The sequence below is a fragment of the Dreissena polymorpha genome, chromosome 8, assembly GCF_020536995.1.
Source record: "Dreissena polymorpha isolate Duluth1 chromosome 8, UMN_Dpol_1.0, whole genome shotgun sequence".
NCBI lineage: Eukaryota > Metazoa > Mollusca > Bivalvia > Myida > Dreissenidae > Dreissena > Dreissena polymorpha.
The window spans coordinates 34,135,791-34,159,982 of record NC_068362.1 but is presented as its reverse complement, the minus strand read 5'-3'; the positions used below and the strand labels follow the sequence as shown (position 1 = coordinate 34,159,982).

General features: G+C 33.8%; 3 protein-coding genes across 12 annotated transcripts in view; 1 reads left to right on the top strand and 2 right to left on the bottom strand.

Moving 5' to 3' along the window:
• The window catches only part of LOC127842222 (uncharacterized), a 4,550-nt gene extending 3,877 nt beyond the window's left edge, over positions 1–673 (top strand). For both annotated transcript variants that reach the window (XM_052371638.1, XM_052371637.1), the window contains exon 6: positions 170–673. In XM_052371638.1, coding sequence (XP_052227598.1) covers positions 170–267 — 98 coding nt within the window. In that variant the 3' untranslated portion in view covers positions 268–673. The remainder of the gene's footprint in view (positions 1–169) is intronic.
• A 7,907-nt stretch (positions 674–8,580) lies between these two features.
• Positions 8,581–12,888, bottom strand: LOC127842230 (uncharacterized). The gene is made up of 6 exons (XM_052371646.1): positions 12,653–12,888; positions 12,066–12,145; positions 11,645–11,726; positions 10,584–10,675; positions 10,006–10,183; positions 8,581–9,184 (listed from the first exon to the last, which is right to left on the bottom strand). Coding segments are annotated over exons 1-6 (441 nt in total). The 5' UTR covers positions 12,661–12,888; the 3' UTR covers positions 8,581–9,183.
• A 3,889-nt stretch (positions 12,889–16,777) lies between these two features.
• LOC127842214 (chromodomain-helicase-DNA-binding protein Mi-2 homolog) overlaps positions 16,778–24,192 on the bottom strand; it is a 68,714-nt gene continuing 61,299 nt past the window's right edge. For 2 of the 9 annotated variants that reach the window (XR_008031513.1, XR_008031514.1), the window contains 5 exons: positions 23,703–23,903; positions 22,694–22,759; positions 21,412–21,624; positions 20,296–20,324; positions 16,778–17,769 (listed from right to left, as the gene is read on the bottom strand). Coding sequence is in view for 7 of the 9 variants with exons in the window: in XM_052371616.1 (XP_052227576.1) it covers positions 21,461–21,624; positions 22,694–22,759; positions 23,703–23,903 (431 nt within the window). In the remaining 2 variants the exon portion in view is untranslated. Of the gene's footprint in view, positions 17,770–19,726; positions 19,758–20,295; positions 20,325–21,411; positions 21,625–21,709; positions 21,734–22,693; positions 22,760–23,702; positions 23,904–24,192 lie in introns of all 9 variants that reach the window. The other 7 variants (XM_052371621.1, XM_052371620.1, XM_052371622.1 and 4 more) reach the window with 7 other exon arrangements.

Below are 24,192 nucleotides of genomic sequence, written 5' to 3'. Positions count from 1 at the left end.
TTTTATGGTTGTATAACACGTCAAAATGGTATTCGGTGTGTTTCCGTAGCCCCCGTCTTGATGGATTGGTCTAAATGGATTATAACCAAAGTCCCTCGATTTATTTCCAACGCTTATTTTAAAATGATGTATTTGCAAAACATGAAATAAACACAGTTCAATGTTACAGGTGCAAAACGGATGGCAGTAACCAGACACGACCTTAAAGGGGATCTTGACGATGACGTTAAGGAATTTCTAGCCGATGGTTTCGAAAATAATCGTTAAAATAGTATAGCCTTGTTATTTAAAAGCCTGTATTAAAATGTTAATCACAAGCAAGGTTTTAATTATATTTATATGTGTGTGTATTGAACGAATGATGAATTTTGAAATATTTTCACATGTTTTGCGTGTGCTCAGGCAACAATATTGGAATATGTTCATAATCGCCTAATGTAATGATATATTGTGAAATTCCTTTTTTTTTCGTTTAATAATGAAGACAATTGCTTTTTGTGTTTTTACTAATGCTAAAATTGACGTTTGCCTTATATTTAAACTAAGGCTATGTTGTAAGTCACATTTTATTATTACATACGTTTTTATGACATTAATCACCTATTGTAATTTTTATTTGATTATCGAAGTCTATGTTTATAATATTTTATGTGCATTAAAATATGGTCGTGTATTTTTTGCTTATTTATCGTACTTCATGCCTTTTTGTAAAACTGATGTGATAGAAAGCCTCATACCAAATACTTTCTACATGAAGGTGGATACAACGGTCATTTATTTATATCATTAAACTGTTTGGTGAACAGAAAATATAGAATGTAACTTTTTATCAGGCCACGTTTAACAGAAAAATGAGCACCATAAAATATACCACTTTTATTAAAAAGTCATTCTTATACAGCACAAATACTTGAATTTGGCTTGTGAAGTTTCAGCAAACCTACATAGGAAGCATTATACGGTCATCAATAGCAAAATCAAAGTTAAAGTTATATTCATATTTCGAATTTTGTAACTCTCCTGTATAAAAGCAAGTAGTTAAAACGCATCGGGGATGGATTTCATTCATTCATCTTAAGGATAATCACCTTATTCCTCGAAAGCATGTCTCTAAAACTATCGTTCTACTAATTTATTTAAGATATTATGTACTTTTGAAAGAACGCTAAGCAAAAACCTCAATGATTAATTAATTTCATTAATTAATCATTAAACATGATTAATATGATAAATAATACAGTCCACTTTCTGCGAATAGTAAATTCCTTGAACGTATTACAGAAAACTCGATACTAATAACCATATTGGTTCATTCAATGGTAGATATTTAGAAGACATGTAACCCGTCTATTAAAAAAACATAAAGATTAAAAGTTTTCATCTTTTATTGGGGAATAATGGTTACGATACATCAAACCATTTTTAAAAAGTCGTCACCAACTTTTTTAGTACTTTTACAATACATTTGTCAAGTTGGAATTGAATATACATGATTTACAGAACTCAAATAGCATTATATATTGTTATATTCTATATATTGTGACAAACGTCCATAGATACATTTACATATTTTTCGAGTGTTAGTTTTTTAACAATGCTGTAAAAAACGATAAAACAGCGGTTACAATGCACCTTACTGTCGAAATTACTTTATCGTTGATCTGTTCCCAAATAAATTGACATGAACTGGGGCCATGTTAATGACTATAATACGCTTGACTTTGTGTCTCACTTTAATATCTATGTACAAATATCATGAAGTAGAAAATCATTACTTGACGTTTTCGACGGCGGGAGATAAAATTCGACTTTTTTAATAACCGCTTGAACGGACTAGAGGAAAGCATTTCAGTCATATATGGTAAATTGACTAAATTCTTATTACCTTTGTTTATATTACAGTTACAGTTGACAAGGATGTAAAACTCCACCTGTGCATAATGAAAACGAACAGTTGTACATTATAAAAATGTCCATTTCCATTTTCGATGACATGTTATCGTTCGTGTCAGGTAACATAATCAATCTAGGTCAGGGCTAAAACAACGCGTCCACAAAAATACAAAAACAAAACAAGAAGGTGTTTCTGGATTTTGCAGAAATGACGCATACGGGAAGTACATAGGTGGTTGGTGGTAAAACATGACAAAAACAATCCTTTTCGTTGAACGCATGACTAATAACCATCCTGGTTAAATTAGTCTCCGTGGGATAATATGCGTCACTCATTGGCATGTGCTTGCAATATATGGAATGCTTATTGGCCATTAACAATTTGAGATCTTTGCAAACAAATACAAAGCCAAGCCACGAAGTCACTGATTGAGCAGTAGCATTTGCAGTAATAGGTTTGATTTATATCGTATGCGCCGGGAATGCCCTACAAAGATTACTTGCAAGTTTGGGTACGTGGGTTAATGAAGCATCGAGTACATTACATCTTAGCGAAACGCCTCATGTGTAAGACGATAAGTACAGTTTATGTCAAAGTAAACATTCGGTAAATATGAAAGCCAAAAGGCTGACAGAACAGTGAGTGTTGGTTATTTTCAAAGTGTACCCTTAAAATAAACTGCTCGTCCTAAACCCTGCGTGTGTTTGAATGCAAAATACATTTTCATTAAATATGTAATCATGAAAACAAACGTGTACACATTATGTATACCGGTAACCTTAAATCATGTCTACCATTTATATTATATTTGACCATGTCTACTTAAGTAAGTGACCTTTTTCCAGCGAAAACAGACACAGTGGATTTTTATGCAGCCGGCTACTTAATTTTGTTGCTTCTATCACCATTGATCATTTGTGGAGTATATTGAGTACTGTTTTCGAAGAGTTACATGTTAATAGAATATTTTGCATGTGCACAGCACAATAGGTGTTCTATTTTTTGAGTAACGTAATTTTTAAGTATGGTTAACTCAAAATGTATGTGCCGTCTATAAAGGAACCAATCCTGGATGTGTGTGTAATTGAAACTTTATTTTGTCATTCAATATCGATACATTGACCAAAATAACACCGTATGTGTGTGAATTTTACATCTTATATATCCATAAAGATTAACCATATAATACCAATTACACGTGAATCATAACGACTTTTTTCTTGTTATAAGGCACAATTTATGGTTGGCTGATGCCTACTAAGGCCTGTTCTTCCACCCCCGTGGAAAAGGTGTGAAATACATACATTGTATCTGAATGAAACATGTCAACCAACTATCTTGAACCAACTTCATTTTCATTTAATAATGACCATTCGTGTACATATTCTGCATTACTATAAATCCTTATATACTATTGATAAGACATATTGTAATTAAATTATTGACTCTTTATCATGCTCAAAAATTCCAAAATAGACATTTAAGCCCGGTTACTAAAATATTTGCGTTCATCACACCCAGATACTTTTATTGGACAGTATCACATTTTCCATAAATAAAACCATATTATCTGGTTTTTATGTATGAACTAACAAATTGTATTAACGTAAACGTTGGTGCTAATATTAAATTCTCTTTCCACCGTTTGACCTCAAATTATGATTTTGGTCTTCAAACGGAACTCAATTTAAAGTTGAATGTTTTGCAGAGCATTGTTCTTCCAATCAATGCATGGGTATTTGGACCCAGAACAAAGGTGAATGATATACTACTTTATAATGCAGCAACATTTCACTTAATAAGTTATTGTTTCAAAAAGGAGCCGTCTGGGTTATGTAACGAGATGCATCGGATTCTTGATTGAACAGTTTGCTGCGTTATTTCCATTCCGTCGATGAATGGACAAAGCACGTAAAAAGCTCTATGTAAACAATAAAATGCCATTCGCACACTGTTTGAACAAATATTATAAATTAAAAAATATTACAAAATTGTTAAGCTATAGTTTGTCAATATCATGTTAGGCCACACAAAAATTGGACCGTTATTGGTCGGACTTTCGCCACCACGCTTGAGCAAGCGCAATAAAAAATAAAAATAAAAATATTCGTATTCCATATTTCGGTATAATCAGAAGCGAGCGCAGGGCGCGGAATCATGCAAACTGTTTCATTTATGTTTGTCGGGCGTTCTGTCATACGTAATTAGTTTTAAAACTGCATTGACTTTGTACTTTTTTACTGAAAAATAAACCGTCTATAACGTACACTATGCAGGCTTAATCAGCATAAAAAGATAAATGTACCGTTCCGACGCAATAAGAAAAATAATATAAAAACAAATAGTTCATGCTACGCACTTTAGCTGCGGCAAATCTGACGAACATCTGATCAAGTTGTGTGATCTTAAGCATAAACATCTATTTTTTCTGATAATACCCACATTAATCAGACAAAAGAAATATATAATATCATATTGCTTTTATCAGGTAAACTGTGCATCCCATCATTTTTATCACAGTTATTTTCGTTTTTGTTGAACTATGCGCATCGTCTATTTAAATGTGTGTATTGTTTTCAGTGTAATTAATTTTTTTATTAGACGAAAAACAGAACAATGATTTCTCAATACACTGTAATGTTCAACATCACTACCGGTAATGAAAAAATATGCTCGTGGTCCTACGTAAACGTAATTTAATCAACGCTTAACGGTTCATAATTATAGAGGAGAGAGAGTATACCTTGTGCTGGTGCATATGCCGGGTAACTGTATTATCTTATAAAAAATAAATTTGTGGTATGTATCATCGAAAATAGTGCATTTTAATGTACGAAAACTTTTTTAAGGTCAAAACTATACTCTTATGCTCAGTATGCATTTGAAATATATTGTATAAGAGCGATACCAAGGAAGTGATCAAAATTACAGCAATAAAAAAGCAAGATATGTATGTGCGTGGCAGTCATGATATTTTAAATCGTATCATAATATTGAAGGTCAAAAAGTTTTAAATAAGACGGGTCCTCAACGCAAACAACCCATATTTAACAAACTGCCAATTTAATAAGAACAGGAGGTAAGTCGTGACTTTTCTGATAATTGAATGGATTTCGAGGAGGAAGTAAATTAATTGGAAAATGTTACAAATATGACTTGGTTGGCTTCGCACGACACGAGCGACTATAATAACCATCCTGGTTCATCCGATGGTAGATACTTGGAATACGTACGTTTTTCCTATAATTATAGTACAGTGTAAACGGGTAATCAGTGAAACAAAGTTAACCTAATTTGAAAAGTATAATATGTTACATTTTGTAAGTCATTTCGGCGACTAAAACGTTGGTCAAATGGTCTGTATTGATTCGAAATTCAAGCCAGATAAAACATCAAGCATGTTATATTGAACAAAGCCCAAGGGTGTGTAGCAATAAAGGGACTATTTTATCGAAAGTAGTATACGGGAGGTCTTTCTTAAACAAATTTGAAATGTAGTCGATGAAATGAAATTCCTTTGTTCCATTTTAACGGGATGTAAATACAGAAAACAGGAACAATGCATTAACTATCAATGCACTCGGAAAAGCAAGAAACAAAGATATCTGATAAAACAATATTTTGTAATTAGAAAAAACGGAACACGGGCAAATTTCTTAGTTACATTTTGGTACGAAATTTATGTATATCAATCTTTATATGCACTTACTTACATAATTTTGCATAATTTTACATATCTATGAATTCATTAAGAAACAAAACTATAACGTATAGAAAAGTATTAAATAAGTATAATGCCAAGAAAAACAATGGCATAAAAACATGCCTTCGTCGTATTCAAACATGGAACCTCTAGTAAACAAAAACGCTCTAGTAAATCTATCAAAGGACGACTCATTATTTGTTATATGAACAGAGTATGTTAAACGTTACGTAAGCAGTATATTTTCCAAATTATCGACGAACATATTTAATAAAACTTTGTAAGTCTTTTTTTAGGTTCATAATTATCGACAGGACAACCGATAGATATATATCTTTTGCTACCCAAAATTGTTTGTTTGAATATAACGTACACACAATCTGAAACCATTGTTTAAATGACATTTGCGTGATTTTTTGTTTGGTTAGCATGAAACGATTTACGATGCTATTTGATATTTCGTGTCAGACAAAGAATGTATGACGTACAGGACTGGACAACTGCTTGCAAAGTGGTCACATAAACACAGCAAAACTCGTGACACAATCAGAACAGGAAGTGTTTTTTTCCGGATTTTTCCGATATGATGTGTCCAGGAAGTAAATTGGAAAAAGGCTCGAAAACCGAGTTCATACCGTTTTATTTGTAGGAAAGCATCGCATTACTAATAACCATCCTGGTTTATGCGCGTGCAGATGTTTGTATGCATGTAACGTAACAAGCCGTAAACGTACTAAATAAGTTAATTACGTGTGGGAAATTTTTCGTTGCCCTTGCAATGTCAAGGAATGTACGAAAGGCGTATTGCTTTTATTGATTTGAGAGCCATGTATACATACCAAAGCTAAGCGACGAATCGACATGTTAAAATGCTAAAATAATGGTTATATCCTTACTCACGATTGTTAAAGTGATGAAAGCATAAATCAATCATGTGCCATTGAAATGATTGCAAATACTTGTATTCTTTATTGTCTCAACTGTTAATAGTGCGAGTATGAGTTGTATGCTCAATAAGAGTATAAATCAATCGTTAACTATGATGGATTTAGCTGAAAAGTGTATTAACTTAAGTACATATTGCATCTGGAAGTTGTAATTATATTGATTTTATAAATTTATATCAGAGTACTGAGTTATTAATTTGTAATGTAATCGACTTTATATTCTTCTTCTTATGATACAGCACTCCTTCTTAATAGAAGATTGTGTACCGGCGCCTATTGGTTAAGGGTTGAAAACTGTACAAAAGGTGCTCAGTTGGGTGTTAGTTTAAAATTATTTACATTGTAAATGTTTACATGTGGATAAGGGGGACAGTGACGGCCACCTGAGCAAGGGTTTCTCTATAATGTACTTTCATATTTGAAATTACGCTTTCTGAGATAAATGGTTATTTTCATTATGGTGTTAAATGATGAATTTATGGCTGACTGTTAGGTTCGGCGCGCCTTTCAACCGTTGTAAACCCTGATTTTTTTTATTGACCGTTCAAAGACGGTCAAACCAGCTGAATCATTTTTATGTTTAATGTTGCGCTCCGTGTATTTTTATGTATCTTATAGATTATTCGACCTTTAATGAAATATTAATAAATATTAATATTAATAAATATTAATATTAATAAAACTTATTTCTCTTTTAATCATGTTTCTGAAATTTGAGTAATCCTTTAATGAAGTTCTGACCATATGCACTGCCGAAATTCAACAAACAGGGAAGCGCTTTGGTTAAACATGTTTGAATGATAACTAATGTAATCCGGTATGTTGGAATGGCACTAAAACCCATCCTTCTTCAATCAATGATAATAATTGGGAACACCTATGCTTAAACTAATGTGACTCAAACTTACAGGTGCCAATTAAGGCCACTCCTTCGACTTATGGAGACGTACCATTGTAGATGAACAGCAAGGCAACCATGAAACAAGTTTCCATTAGTACGTGTTTTATTTTGTGTTTGATATTAACAGTCAATTGGCAGTCAATGGGTAAGATCAGTTACATGCTTTGATTTTTCCCAAACATCTAAAGGGTAGGATTGGTAGGTCGTTTTTTTGTTGGGGGAGTTGTATTACTAGACAATAGTTATTTCACACTAAAGTAGGATTGTTTGATGACATTAATCTGCCAGAACTATATAGAGCATATGTGTTGGATTTGGTGGAATATCGATTTTATTTCACGAGTGATCATAATATGAATATTTTCGCCACGAGTGAAAATAGCTAACGGTATATATTTTTTATGATCACAAGTGAATTGAAAATCGGTATTCCACCGAATCCAACAAATTTTCTTTTTATTTTGTGATTTTTTTTCACCGTTTATTTACATTGTAAAAGCGTTAAAACAGCAGAATTTCGCTGGAATAGTGACGTCATTTCGCCGAAAAAATGACGTCATTTCACAGTAAATCAGTGAAAGTTATCGTGATTTTTCACTGTTATTTTTCACTGTTTGAAACATTGAAAAATCAGTTTTAATTCATTGATATTTCTCTATAAACCACCGGAAAGCATAAAATAAAGAGCATTTATTTTGTTATATGTAAAATATTATTTAGCGAATATGATTGAATGTAACTAAATTGATCAAAACTGACCCTGATTATAAAAAAAGTATGACAAATTAGGATTTCTCTGTTTTCTGGAAACAAACAACTTCTTTTCCACCTAATTACAGCTGAACATTTAAATTGACTCGTCGTATAAAATTGTGTGTTTGATAATTGTAAGTGCTGTCTATATCATCTTACTAAAGATTTCCTAATCATCGCCAGAGTTATCGTTTCATTTCATAGTACTCATTCACAACGTCGATTAAATTGCAACGCAATCTTAAATATAATGGATTGTTTTGCAGACATTAAGGTACCTAACCGATTAACGGTGCAATCTAGGGTCCATTATGTTGTGACAGTATAATATTCTGATTACGTCCACGAGATTAGGAGTTTCATAATACATAAATCCATCTCGGTTGGTATAAACATTTTATTTAATTAAATAAATAATAAACATACAACTACAAAAAGACATTTTAAACTTTGAGAACAATATTCATAAATGTAAACATTTTGCTTACATACATGTAATGCAAGATCAACGATACGTTCTATTATCACAGACATCGAACACATACAGCCAAGCGATACTCATGTGTATAAAATATTCAGCATTTGAAACAGACGAGATAAAAATACACAAATAAGATCAACCAATAAGTCCTGATTGTTTTGTATCATGCTATAAGACATATTAGAGTAGAAATCGGTAAGTATTATACATATCCTAAGTAATTGCTGGAAAATTAATCTATTGAACAAACGTTTACTATTTATAGTATAATTTTACAGTTTAAAATTTAATTTAGAATAAATATAAAACTTAATCAGGTTAGATTTATTTTTGACACATATATACATCCTTTAAATGTGGAAATTATGTTTAACAAACTGCTCAACAACTACAGGCTGTTGTTCTACTTATCTAATACAACATAATCATGGTGAACGTGTGCGTGTGAACGTCATCCCTTCTTAGTATATGACACGGATGTATGCACACGGGTTTGCTGATTGATCTGAAATATATACAAGAATGATGATGGTCAGTTTTGAACAATATAATTGTGAGATTCGTTCTGTGAAAACGTGTTTTCCGCCTGTATAGTATTTTGCGTTTAAATGAAGTGTCCTCTTTGCGAAAATCCAGTTAAAGACGAAAGGTGTCGTCCCTGATGAGCTTGTGCAGACCGCACAGGCAAATATGGGATCACATTGTACACACATGCATTAAACAACGTTTCCCCAAAGCGCGTCTCATATGTATTGCAAGTGTTCCTAAAATGTACACAATGATGACCATAAAATAGATATCCTAATAATATAACGGCTTCGTTGTTTTGTAAGACATCTAAGATTTATTTTCCAGTCAAGAAGAGTTTACATGCGGATATGGAATAAAGTCTAAAGGCTTTACCCAGGCACTTAGGTATATTGCGATAGATCCAAGTGTGAGGTATACTTGTGAATCCCTTTTACAATATTATGTGAAGTTGTAATAAGACATGAATCTATGAATAAACTACATTTTTTAAACAAATCTGGATTATCAGTTTAACCTGTAAATTATTTTTGACAAAATACAAGTTGAATAGACGCAAGAATGTATCAATGCACCATTCAAATAAACTATACTCCAAAACCGTTCCATGCATGTTACGACATACTACCACTGGCTGTATTGCCTTCCTAGTTTCAGAAAGCTACATTACCACTGGTTGTATCGCCCCACTCTAGTTCCAGTAAGCTACGTTACCATTGACTGCATTGCTTGCCTAGTCTCTGTAAGATAGATTACCATTGGTTACCGGGACAATCTAGTTCCAGTAAGCTGCATTACCATTGGTTGTATTGCTTCCCCAGCTCCTGGAGGAGGGCGGTCACCCACTGGGTGCCCATCTTGTCCGTGAGTTGCACGGCCTGTGACATGGCGAACGTAAATCCCTCATAGTCGGCTCGGATATACTCGCCCTTGTGATAGTCGTTACCACAGTTCCAGCCCCACTGGCATACGTCCGCTAAAGGACGGGGAATAGGCATTAACGTAAGAAAGGTATTTCTATAAACGTGAATTGAATCATACGTTTGATACGCGTTTTCGAAACAATGGCAATGTTTTAATAAGGTGCATATGAATTTTTTATAAACGTGATTTTATGGAAAATTAAGAAATTTCACTTGTTTATATGTAAACAGTATTTTGATGATCTGCATATGCAGCAGCTAGAACCATTTTTAAACGAGAACTTATAATAGAATAACTGAAGAAGGATTCATTCAAGTCAATCCTTTTGAAAATATCCCAAACGGTTTTGAGCGATTATTGTTGGTATGAAAGTATTACCGTTGGGTGGACAATAGACGATTATGACACAAATAAGCTGTATTTGCTCTGAACTTCATAACCACCATAATTACCTTCATGTTTTCCCGTCTCGCATTTTATCTTCCCTTTTTCGTTGATGAAGACAAAGTCTTCATCTTTTTTGCAAACCCAGGTCAAGGGTTCTCTGTAAAAGAAGTAAAAAGTTAAGTGAGTGAATAAGCGAGTAAGTGAGTAAGTAAGTAAGTGAGTGAGTGAGTGAGTGAGTGAGTGAGTGAGTGAGTGAGTGAGTGAGTGAGTGAGTGAGTGAGTGAGTGAGTGAGTGAGTGAGTGAGTGAGTGAGTGAGTGAGTGAGTGAGTGAGTGAGTGAGTGAGTGAGTGAGTGAGTGAGTGAGTGAGTGAGTGAGTGAGTGAGTGAGTGAGTGAGTGAGTGAGTGAGTGAGTGAGTGAGTGAGTGAGTGAGTGAGTGGGTAAGTGAGTGAGTGGGTAAGTGAGTGAGTGGGTAAGTGAGTGAGTGGGTAAGTGAGTGAGTGGGCGAGTTAGGAAGTGAGAGTGTAAGTGAGTGAGTGAGTGAGTAAGTGTCTGAGTGAGTAAACGAGTTATTGAGTGAGTGAGTGAATGATTCAGTCTGTCAGTCCATGAGTCAGTCAGTACGTCAGTCACTCAATCAGTCAGGGAGACAGTCAGTCAGTGACTCAGTCAGTTTATCAGTCAGACAGTCAGTTTATCAGTCAGACAGTCAGTCAGTCAGTTAGTCGGTGGTTTGCATGATGTGTGCGTGGATCTTTGAATGGGTGGGTATTGGACAGGTGGGTGTTTAGATTGTGGGTTTTAGGGTTTGTTTTCTCTCAATGGAGGGAGAGAGGGATCAGGGAATGGAGGATTATAGAAGCAAGAGAGTGCATTGGTTTGCGGTTGAAGGCAGGCGATAAGGCAGGCTGAGGAGCTGGCGAGAGAGCTGGCGAGAGAGCAGGCGAGCGAGCGGATTTTAACGGTTGGTTGTTTTGTTTGTGAATGGGTATGTTAGTGGGTGAGGAAGTGATAAAGGATCGGACGGAGAGAGGGGCGGATATAGTGAAGGAGGGAGGGAGGGACGGATGGAGGTACGAAGCAAGGAAGGGAGCATGTGACTATGGGAGTAAATAAATAATCAAACCTGGAGGGGCATCTTTCGGCCGGACAATGGAAATCCTTCAGTTGTACCCAGGTTCCGTTACCCCGATTCGAGCCTCTTGCCTCTGCAAAAGCAACGCCATCAAAATTATGCCAATATATAATGTACAAAATAATAAGACAAATCATGCGCTAGGTCGTATTTAAACATATAAATGATCGGTCAAAGAAGTCCCCTTGGAAATCGACGATAAACGTGCACAAAAGAAAAGTAATCAATAGTTATTTGTATGACAGTTTTATTTAATCAATACTCGTAGAGTCATTAAGAAAGATAAAAGAAAACTATTGGGGAGAATATGTAATTAGATGTATAAACTTTTATTCAGTGTAAATAAATGTTGAACCGACAATTATGTTTCAATTTGTCTTCATAAAATAATAATTAAAAGCTAGATTTATACCAAATTCTGATCGGTTCCTTGAACCTTTAGATGGACCTAAACGCAAGGAATCGTCGTCCTCAAAACCGCCAACATAGCGACTGAAATTGATGGTATGGTATTAAAATTATTACAACTTGTATATCTTAATTATCTTCATATAAACTGCCAGAGCCAGATGTCAACAAACACAAGTTTAAGATTATACCAATTTGTTTGGTATTATTTATATTTATTATTATATTACATATTATATAATAATAATTATTTTTTTTAATTATTATTAATTAATAATTAATAATAATAATAATAAAATAATAATAATAATATTATTATTATTAATTAATAATTATCATCATCATCATCATCATCATCAAATATAATTAATATAATTAAAATCGTTTCCATTATACCTCTGAAATAATAAAGAATATCAAATTTGAAAAAAAATCAAAGACACACTATGTTTCCATCAAACCATTTTCACATCGCATTTGAAGGTTAATAAAAAAAACTTATTCTAGTGCGTTAGTATATAAATCATTTTAAAGATACAAACAATCAAGCTGTTATGATTTGATTACAATATACAAACATTAAAATATTACCTGCTCATTATAGTTTATTAAGAAATTATAGAAAATCTGTCGTGAGTTTAAATCCCGCTCCCCTCTCTGTCGTTCCGTCTACACGAGCCTCCTGAATACTGAATGTGTTCGATATGTAGACAGTGGAGTTTATAATGACAAAGAAATGACGTGTGCAAGCACACAAAGAATAGCTCAGGTGAGGAATCCCTATGATCTTACAATTTAATTGCAATTACGGTTCTATCTTTTTTTGAAAACAACAAAACATAACACTGAATCCTGAGAAAACCGTAACGTAAAGGGGAAGTAAATCAATGGGAAAGTAAAACACGACAAACTATCTAGAATAGAGCGTGGGATTTTTTTTTCAACAAATAACAACCTTCCTGGATGTGGGTTTCATGGAAAATATAGGGAAGAAATTGGTAGTGTAAAATGCAACACGATAGCAAATATTGTAACCGTGAGAACAAGCACTGTGTGTGTATACAGTGTGTGAGTTACCTACGAAATGACAATCCCACGTTGACCGCGCTCTCAGTGCATTGTCTATTTCATTCATGTAGTTTGTTTCTGCATTACATACATTTTTTTCTTTTTACATATGTGCATCTCTGTTACTCTTAAGTCTTTTACTAAATGTTCACAATTACTTTCTTATTTATATATAATGCGTTTCTAGAGATTTTTTCATTAAAAGTCAAGAGCCTTCCATTGTATTTTAAAGGCGCACATCGACGGTGTTTCCCCATAAATATGTAAATTGAAGACGAAGTCCAAATTCCCGTTTTTTTCGGCAGAAATTTATCCAACTAAATATGTTACATCAAAGGATAATTTAGAAATATAATACAGAATGCCAACATATTTTTCTGTCGTGTCTCTGCACGATTCGAACTCACACCTCCAAATGGGTGGCCGACATCAATAAGACGTTTCTATGCAAAAATTCTGATATCGATAAAGAACATGCATGGAGAGATGCTTAACCTACATTTAATTCAAAGCGATGTGCGTACCAGTACTGGTTTTCCCGCGCTCGCGTAACTGTAAGGCTGCATTATGTCTGGATCCGGAGTGTGTCCAAGCACTCCGCCTTAAGTTACTACTGTAACTAGACGACCGAAAGTTGGGACTAACATTGTATTGTATCTGCAACTTGTACACCTGAATGATTTCTAATTTTGGTACGGATTTTGTGGTGTGGGGTGAGTTATGGGAGGAAACCCAGTTTTTCCTAAATGATGATCATTAACTAACTCATATGAGTCCGCTCTGTGAAAAAGGGGTTTAATACATATGCGTAAAGTGTCGCCCGGGATTAGCCTGTGCAGTCCGCACAGGCTAATCTGGGACGACACTTTTTGCATCAACTGGATTTTTGCTAAGAAGAGACTTTCTTTAAACGAAAAATATCATAAAATCGTAAGCATGTGCGGACTGCACAGGCAAATCTGGGACGCACATGCATTAAGCAACCTTTTCACAGAGCACGGCTCATATGCATAATTGATAATTGCGTGTACCAATCACTGCGCTAGCCGGTTTAACCTAGTAATGATTTGTTATTTAACCACTGTGTGTACCATACAATCATATATTTTGACGAGTACACACCCGACATCCCATATTTCAGGAGCCGATAGGCGAGTCCCATACGAGTATACCAGCTTTGTTCGAGTCTATGCCACCATATATTACAAATGTAAGAGATCACAGCCCACGTCATGTCAATAGATTATTCAAATTTATTTCAGGCCAATAAACCACATGCGTTTGAATTTATGTACTCATTACAAGACTGCTTTGCAAAGGAAACGATTTACAGAGTTCATATGACAACTCATTCTAATTATTGTCAAGTCAGAGTAGGCAAATATGGACCGGTATACAGTTTTTGTTGTTGTTTACTTCGTTTATTAACAAACCGTAGTACACTGCATTTTCTTAATTGGTTTGTTCTCATTTTTAGTGCTGATATACATGCACATGTTTAATAGTTGTAAAGTCGTATACATATTCTTGAAAGTGTACACTGTACAACGCTACATCTCTACATCTTACATGCTGTGAATTTTGAAATAAAAATGTGTCCTGTCAAGGATCAATAGTTTACCTATATTGCATTTACCTTTCGCTGAAATAAAACAATATTGGTTTCAGGGCGGCTTTGTAAAGTGGTGACATTATTCGTCCTTTTCTAAATCAGGAGGTATAATCCATTCCATTGGAATTTTTTATTTTAAAAAAATATGTTTATAATGTCAAGTTAAGAATACTGCGAAATATTACAAGTATTTGGGTTTATTGGTATCATGTTAATATAATGCATTGAGTACTAAATAAGCCAACAAAGACAATTAAGTCCATTGATATGGTTTATTTTCTTCCGTGTACAAATTGGCAGGTGTTATTTATAAGAAAAGAACCTTGATTTTCATAAACCTGATCAAACTTCAAACAGATTATCGTTCAAATGCTATTGTGTTACCGGTATATAGATTATTGCTGTGTTTAGGTCAAGAGTAAAGACCATTGTTTTATATATTGAACTTCATCGACTCGCCTGTATATTAATAGCAGATAAATTGTGAACTGAATCATATTATCAAAGGTTCTCGCCATACAATACTATTGTTTAGTCATAGCAATAATAGCTATATGTATAAAAATGCTTTGAACATTTTTTTTATTATTTGAAGAGGATACGACTCTACAATATGCACATAATATACTTGCCTTAAATTAGTACGTATCGGTGCTAAAAATAGCTGTTTATTTTTATTATGCATGCCTTTATAGTTGCTTATTCTTTCATATAAATGTTAAATCTATATTGCTTAAAATAGTATATGTTTATGCCTGTATGTTATTGGCAACTGTTGATTATATTGTATATTATATGTATGTGTACCCATGGGCTTAACGCCTAATGTATTCTGAAATAAAACCTAGTAATGCAGACGCACGCCCAAGATTCAAACTAAATAGACATTGTTACGCGTATAACCATCAGAGTTCTGCCATATTTTAATCGAGATTGGGTCGTACATGTGGCCTCTTGAGTGGTAACAATAACGCATGTGACCGCGTTTGGAACTTGGCCTGGATTTTGTAAAAAGAATACAGTAATATCATTTAACTGACTTAATTTGATAAACATAAAAATAACTAATACAATTTCAGCATCAGCACACACACGGCACACACAAAAGGGTCGGCCGGATGAGTGGAAACTAACAACTTTAATTCACACAGCAAGGGTATATGTAATTGTCGAGATTGATGCAAATACCCCTTTTCAGCTTCTTGGTACTAACATTTAATACTTAGCATAGGCTAAAAAGGCTCATACAAATATAATTTAAGAAAGCTTTCTATGCGCAATAGAAAAAATAACCACGTTAACTTCATATGTTACCAAACACAATGCTGCTCGGACGAACAGGCGTTTTCGGCATTGTGTATCATCCGAACTGATGTAGCCTATGGTTATTTCAAAACTGATTTCTGTTCTCTTTCTGACATTAACCCCTTTAGAACGAATCAGTTTGTTTTATGTTTCGTTAGTGTTTATGTCTATTTCTCAGTAGAATAAGCACGTATTGAACATGTATAGCTATCGATCGATATTTTACTTTATAAAAAAGTGTCATATACGCTTAAGAATACACATACCAGTTATAAAAGGTTGTAAAGAAAATGAATATTACAGTGAACATTCAGACATTTGTGTATGCCCCCGGTAGGGTGGCATATAGTTTTTGAACTGTCCGTCCGAAAACTTTAACATTGGCCATAACTTTTGCAATATTGAAGATAGCAACTTGATATTTGGCATACATGTGTATCTCATGGAGCTGCACATTTTAGTGGTAAAAGGTCAAGGTCATCCTTCAAGGTCAACAAAACAGTGGCGCAATGAGGGGGGCATTGTGTTTCTGACAAACGCATATGCTGTTTTCTAACATAAACTGATTAATGATAAATTAAACGTAAGTTTTATACGACATGGACCATGTAATTGTAAATACATTGCCTTAATCACATACGCAACAAGCAATACCTTAAAATGGACTAAGTAGGCCCTCCCAGACTGGGGATCTAGATTGAAATGCTGCAAAAAGACAACAAAGCCTCAACTACAAGAGCTTTTCTATTTTATTACATTACAAAACAACAACATGGTACCATGCCATAAACAAGGTGATAAAAAAGCATGACAATAGAAAAGAAATTTGAAATGGTACACGCATGTCCACATATGTTACATGATTTAAGTGCGCTTTTGCTGGAATAGTAATGAAAATGATCACTAGAAAAAATGATGTTGAGCAAAAAAGTTGTACATTTTCTACTTCAATGCTAATGACATGTTCAATAAAATTATACAAAAGCCAAGAAATTATCAGATTTTCTACAGCCTTTTACATGTCTTCCCACTAACGATTCAAACTACCATCTCCTTTGGTGGATTTCGTTTTAGAAAACGTATTTTATTCAAAGTAATGACATACAATATCAAAACGCCAATACAATAATGAAAAAGCTGAAATAAATGCATACTCATGTTATAATAAGCTAAATACATTATAATAAGAAAACTTCCCGAGATCTTCACATGTCCACTAATACCATGTAACTGCTTACAAAGAACTATAGTTGTTGTGATGTCCCAGTGCAGTCACCCATGTTTGACTCTCGTCTTCATTAACTGACACAATGGACACACCATGTTTGACTCTCGTCTTCATTAACTGACACAATATACACACTACACAATGGACACATGTATAACAATTACTTTCACACAGTTACTGAATATTGTTCGTTGGCGCTTGATGGGATGACAACTATTCACATGGAAACATGCAATTATTTCAATAAATAATGTTTAAGAATGTACGGAACAAATGCATGAAGCTGAACAATAACATCTCTCAATTTATGAAAAGCACTGTCCGTTCAGTTGACAAAGTCTGTATGATGTTCTATGATACCATAGCCGCCCGAATGCAAACATCCTACAGGTGGGTGTGCTCTTCTAGACATATGGCCCCAGATTTGCTGTCCCCTGCAGGGGCTGTGCTATTCCAGACATATGGCCCCAGATTTGCTGTCCCCTGAAGGCTTATCTGCAATGAGAGCAAAGAGACAATCACATGATTTATGTGTATATGACCCAGACATATTACTTGCTCGCAAAAGCATGCTCTAGTATTAATGGCATGTGAAAGTAGAAACTGTATACATTGCAATCCATAAGATACATTATTCAGGAAGAGACAAGTGTTCACTTAGGACAATGGGCAGAAACACAACATTCTGGTAAGAAACAACTTATTAGTTTCCAATATTAGAGATAACTGGGTTTGTTAAAATCAGAATGCTTCAAAATTAAATGGCATTTTAAGATACTGATTATTTACATCAATTCATATACAAATACAGAAAATCTACAGCCAATACAGTTTTGAACAAGAACAGGCTTAAAAGAACGACACATAAAACAAATTGTTCACTTATAAAGTAGCTCGCATTTGTGAAGATGAAACCCAAGAGCCGAGGCAATGAGTGAAAATTAATCATCAAAAGGGAAGCATTTAAAAAAAATAAAAACAGAGTTGTCTGTTATTGGTAAAAATAGGGTCAAGCTAAATTGCTTTTATCCCAAAAAAATCTGTTGAAGCATGACTTTAAAACTTTAATGAAGTGTGTGTTGATTTTTTTATAAGATTATACTGTTAGAAATTTTGTTCTGTCCTAGCAAAAAAATAAATAAATATATTTGTTATGGCATTGACAATTTGACAGAGATTAATTAAAAATATTAGTGTAGTGTTATATTATTAAATATAAGCGGCTGAATAAAACTGCACTATAATTATGTTGTAATAATTGTACCCAGTATGTGTTTAGGAAAACTGCATTATTTAGATACAGTATGACTAATAACTAGCTCTACATTTAACACTTTCCAACTCAGAAGCAAAGTGAAAATGGCTATAAGCAACCAGCATAAAACCAGAACAGCCTGCGAGTAACTCACTGTCTGTTAAGGTTTCAACCTGTTTGTTGCTCATCAGTAGCTAGGGTTTGGAAATGAAGCCTTTAAAACTTGAATACAGTAAGAAAGGTCTTTAATTAAATGTAACTTTTTATGGAACTACAAATGCATGAAAATACGTATCTATGTGGTTAAAGGTTAAATGTCAAATAGAGCATGAAGAATGAACAACATAAAGTTTGCTGCAAGAAAGTTATCACTACGGCATATATAACCCTTTCCCACTTAGAAACATATTTTGAAGTGTTTGTAGTCTCTTAGAAAGTTATATTTAATTGAAAAACTTTCTTACTAATTCATGTTTTTAAGGCTTCATCTACAAACCTTAGATACTGATGAGCAGCAAACAGCATACAACCTGAACAGCCTGTGAGTTACTCGCAGGCTGTTCTGGTTTAATGCTGTTTGCAAATAGCAATTTTCACTTTGCTTCTGAGATGGAAAGTGCTAAAATAACTTCAAGAAGGTCACATGCAGACCATAAAGAAATATGACAGTGGCTGTTTCTATCAAGTACGTTAAAACATATTATAATAAAGGAAACACTTATTGGGGCAAGTTTGTGAATAATTTCTTAAACAATATCTAACAAATACAAGACCATGTATTAGACAAGAGATCATAATGATTGTGTTAATTTTCAGGATCTTGCAAGTGCTTTTATTTTTTATTTTTTTGTAATGCTATTATTATATAAGTTAATATTAATTAATATTTATTTATTGTTTATTAGTCATGATATACTGGTTGGATATATAAACTTATGGGTTATCGGCAATAGTATACGGCTGATACCACAGGAAATGATTTTGTTCAACAATTAAACCACATAAAAATGAAGGGAAGTAAATTAAAGTATATTTTGAGTAAGACTAACATGATTTTATATTTGAATTATTTTGGTTGACAGAAATATCTGTAATAGCAAATAAACTTGTGTCTTGAAAACAAACAATTGACATGATAATTTTTTAATAAAATAAAAATTTGCAACATTAAACTATAAATACAATTATACTAAATACCTTCAGAGTATTCCACACAAATCTGTTAGATCTAACAAGTTCAAACAAGTAAATAAATTTCGCAAATATACTTTTTGCCAATATAAAGCCATATGAAATATCTAGCACAGACACTATTAAAAATATGCATAATAATGTTTAGTGAAATAATATTAAACACAACCAGATATAATTATATGTTATATACATATAGAAGGACATGCACTAAAGGCTCTCACAGTGTCATTTCCTCAAAACTTTGTCAGTGAACTTATTAACTAGGAATTCAGAAAAGTAATGAGAACTACTGTCTAGAATTTCCATTAAAATATATATATATAATGACATAATGACAAATCAGTTACAGTGATCAGGTTTACTTTTGTTTATAAATGTTCAAGATGTCTTACATCAAAGACGTGGAAACTTGAGGGCTTCATATACCCTCAGTGCTTGTCCTTTTAAACATAGTCCTAGGGTCACCATAATATGCAGTCAAACTGTTAAAAAAAGCTTGTCTAAATCTACTGGTACATGTATGTCACAACACGGCAAACATTTCCTAAAGCTACACCTCCATTGATACATACCTACAGCATGGGATGTTACTGACCAGATGCTAAAATGAACAGGTAAAACACATTCACTTGGTACCAACATTTAAAAAAATGTTAATGTTCACAGGAACACACACACTATATGTATTTAATAAAATAGGTATGCAAGCTTAATGTTCAGTAAGGGGTAGATAAATATGTTGTATATGGTTAATAATTAAAAAAATTCAATATGTTTATATTTGATAACTTTGTTGTTGGTTTTGTTTGTGTTTTTGTATCAATTTTATTTACCTCAACAGACCAAACATCTATGCACCTATAATATGTACTTATAGAAATATTATTGATTTATATTTGCTCTTTATTTTAAAACAAGCTCTATAAAAAAAACACATTCTGACAATAAAAAAATAACATTAAACATCAATACTGTGACAATATCCTGACAAGCTGGCGGCGGTTGCTCATGCAGTGATGCCATATCAGTTGTCAAGCAACCAAAGCATATACCATACAGTTTATATATGGTCTACACACTGAATACCACAAAACAACAAAGCAATGCCCTTAGAAATAGGTTAATTCAAAATCTCCAAAAGCATTGCACAAAAATAAAAAGGTGCTAAATGGAAAAATAACTGACGATGCTTAGAAAAGTAAGAAAAGATATCTTGGCCAACAAACAAGAGAATGTTCACAGGAAGAGATGACTGAAACTGAACGGAAAGAGTTTGTGAAATATGTTGGAGTATGTGATAAGTCAGTCTTTACTGATACATATAGCATTTAATAAATGGAATATTTTGTTTCATTGTCGAATGATTAAATCAAAATATGCTTATGTTGAAAATATTTGTATTTCAAATTATCAGATTTTCATACAATATTCAGAAAGTGTTGAAAAATATATGAATTTATAAGAAATTTTAATTATATATACCAAATAAGTTCATAATGGACCCAAGTTAAAAACTAAACAGACCAATACTCACATATAAACAGTAACAGAAAGAAGAAAGAAGAGTGTGACTGACAATATTGATGCAATAAAGAATCAGAAAAGAAACAACAATACTTCTAAATGCCTCCTCATGCAAATATACAAAGAAAGCCAAAAATACAGCTCTTGACAAAGAGAATCGGTACCAGTTAAAGGCTACATCAAGAGTGTTCAGCAGCCAACCCCTAGGGGGCGCTACTGATGTTGAGACGACACGGGCGGCTGTGGCCCTAGAGAGTCGAGCCCCAGAGAGCGGGCGATCTCGGAACTCCAGAATGCGGGAACTTCGCCAGCCGGTCCGGGTATTGGCCCGAATAGCCCGTGCACCGGATGCAGAGGAAAGCCCAAGTCTAGAGAGACTTGCCAAGAAATAAGTGGGAAATAATGGTTATATGGTTTCCATGTCATTTTAGGCAGTAGAAATTATGGACAAAAGATGTTTACCTGTATGTTTGAACTATATTTGCTCTTGAAATAGTAAACAGAAAATGCTGTAGTTATAATATGTTACCATAATGATACATTTTGAATCACACAGCTTTAATTGTTACAAATTATTAAGCTAAGAGTTATGTACTCTTTATGATGTAAAAAGAAAACAGCTTGTATAATTATCATTCATGATCTAATGATATCAGGGCAAAGATGGGAAATCATTTTACAACAAATGGTTATTCACATTTAATATTAGATACTGAATAGTTGTTTTTAAGGTTTCTTAACCAAAAACAATAACAAAATGTCATCAAAACAATAGCTGCAGCTATATTTTGACAATAGTGGATTCATGAATTTATCAACAATTCAACAGCATACTACCAAAAAAATAGTAAATCATCATATTTAATTATAAATTCCAACATATTTTACCAAGTCTGCATCATATATAAAACAATAACAATGCTGAAGGCACTGTCAACATGGGCAAACCGAAACCACACATCACCAAGGTCACCTAAAACCTGGCACACCTTCATATCCTATACAGTAGTAACAGACAAACCCTTACACATTCCATACTGACATTCCAGGATCTGGGTTCATACAAACATCTTACCTCTACATATGTAAGAAATATTGCCCCACCACTAGAAAATTCTTATGATTGATCTGTGTCTAAATCTTAAATAGTAAACCCTCGGTTCAATAACTCCTTTCCTACAGTACAACATATTAGAATAAAATAAGTTGAGGTGTTATATTGGAAACTTCCCAAAGCGGGTAAATACCAAAGCCAGTTAATAATTATTTTTAAGATGATAAAGTAAAGAGAGATAGATTAATACATCTTTTTTTTTGTATCTATAAGGTGACCAAATACCTATAACAAATATTCACAGAAATCGAAATCTGAGTTGAGACTGAGACTGGTATCTTTCGTAGTCGTGGGGCAAAGACCTAAGATGTCATGTGTTCAAGTCTACTCACCAGGTGTGCTAGTGGCAGAGCGATGTCCAGTCATGTTGGGGGTGCTAGCCCCAGGTCGTACTCCACCTGCAAAACAACAACACGAGTGTGTGTCCAATATTTAAATGGGGACTGGGCCAGTGGATTGGGAAAATTGTGCAGGTGCAAATTTGTCTTCCCTTTTATGCTTACAAATTTGTTAAAACTGACCATACATGAATTCAGTTATCTACTATGATTCAACTTAAAGAGCTGGATAGGTAATTCAACTAAAATAATAATGTTTACATTTTTTTTTTACTTTTAATTATGCAAAAATATACTTTTGGTGATTGAGAATATGGCTGAATTTAAGACCAAACATGACAAGAAGAGCCCCATTAACACGGACCTCAGAACTGTGCATTCACTTAAACAGAAATTGTTAGATCATATCCACAAAATGATCAAAATAGTAACAAATACAGACTTTTCAATACACTAAAATCAGCTTTTGCAATAAAGTTCTCCTAGTTTTTTTACTTTTGAGTTAGAATCGACAAAAAATAGTTCTGCCCAATAAAGTGTTTATATTTTGATGGTAAACATGTCTAACATGGTGATATGATCCCAATACCACCTAACACAAAACCAAAAGAAGACACAATCTATGTTTGTTTAAGCTGACTACAGAATGAAGTAAATTTTGGGAAACACACTAATGTGGAGGTACAAAGCTTTAAAATCAGCTCATTATCGCATACCCTATCAACTAAAATAATCTGAATAAAACAAAAAAGATTTAATGCGTCAAACAAATTTTAACATACCATATCAACTATAATTATCTGTTTGAAACTAAGACAATTAAAAGGGTAAAAAAATGTTTCTACATTCCGTATCAACTATCATTGTATGTTTGAAATTATGATAATTTTTAAATTAAATGGATCAAAAATAGTTTTTACACATCATATCAACTTCTATTATCTGTTTGAAAAAGAAATAATTAAATGATCAAAAATGGATCAAGTGTACAAGCCAGACATACTAGAGGTGGATGGAGCAGGACTGGGGGTGGCACTGGTAGCTGTGGTGGGCGGGGCCTGACCAGGGTTGACAAGGCGACCCAGGATGCTACGCTCAGACATCTGCAGGCGCTGGCTAACCGGCGGGACTCGCGCCAGCGTGGCAGGCAGGCGGCTCACGTCCTGCTTCATGTCACTCAGCAGCTCCTCCAGCTGGTTCAACACTGTAAAAGTTAAGGCTCGACTTTATAGTCTGATTATTAGTATGTACAACAGGAATATTTTTTATTGTTACTAATTCTGCATATCCATATACCACTAAGATACATATTTGTAGTCACTTCGAAAGTTTAATTTAATTAAAGACATTTCTTACTAAATTATAGTTTTAAAGGCTTCATTTCCAACCCTTAGTTACTGATGATCAGCAAACAGCCTTAAACCTGAACAGCCTGTGAGTTACTCGCAGGCTAGTCTGGTTTTATGTTGGTTGCAAAAGCCATTTTCAATTAG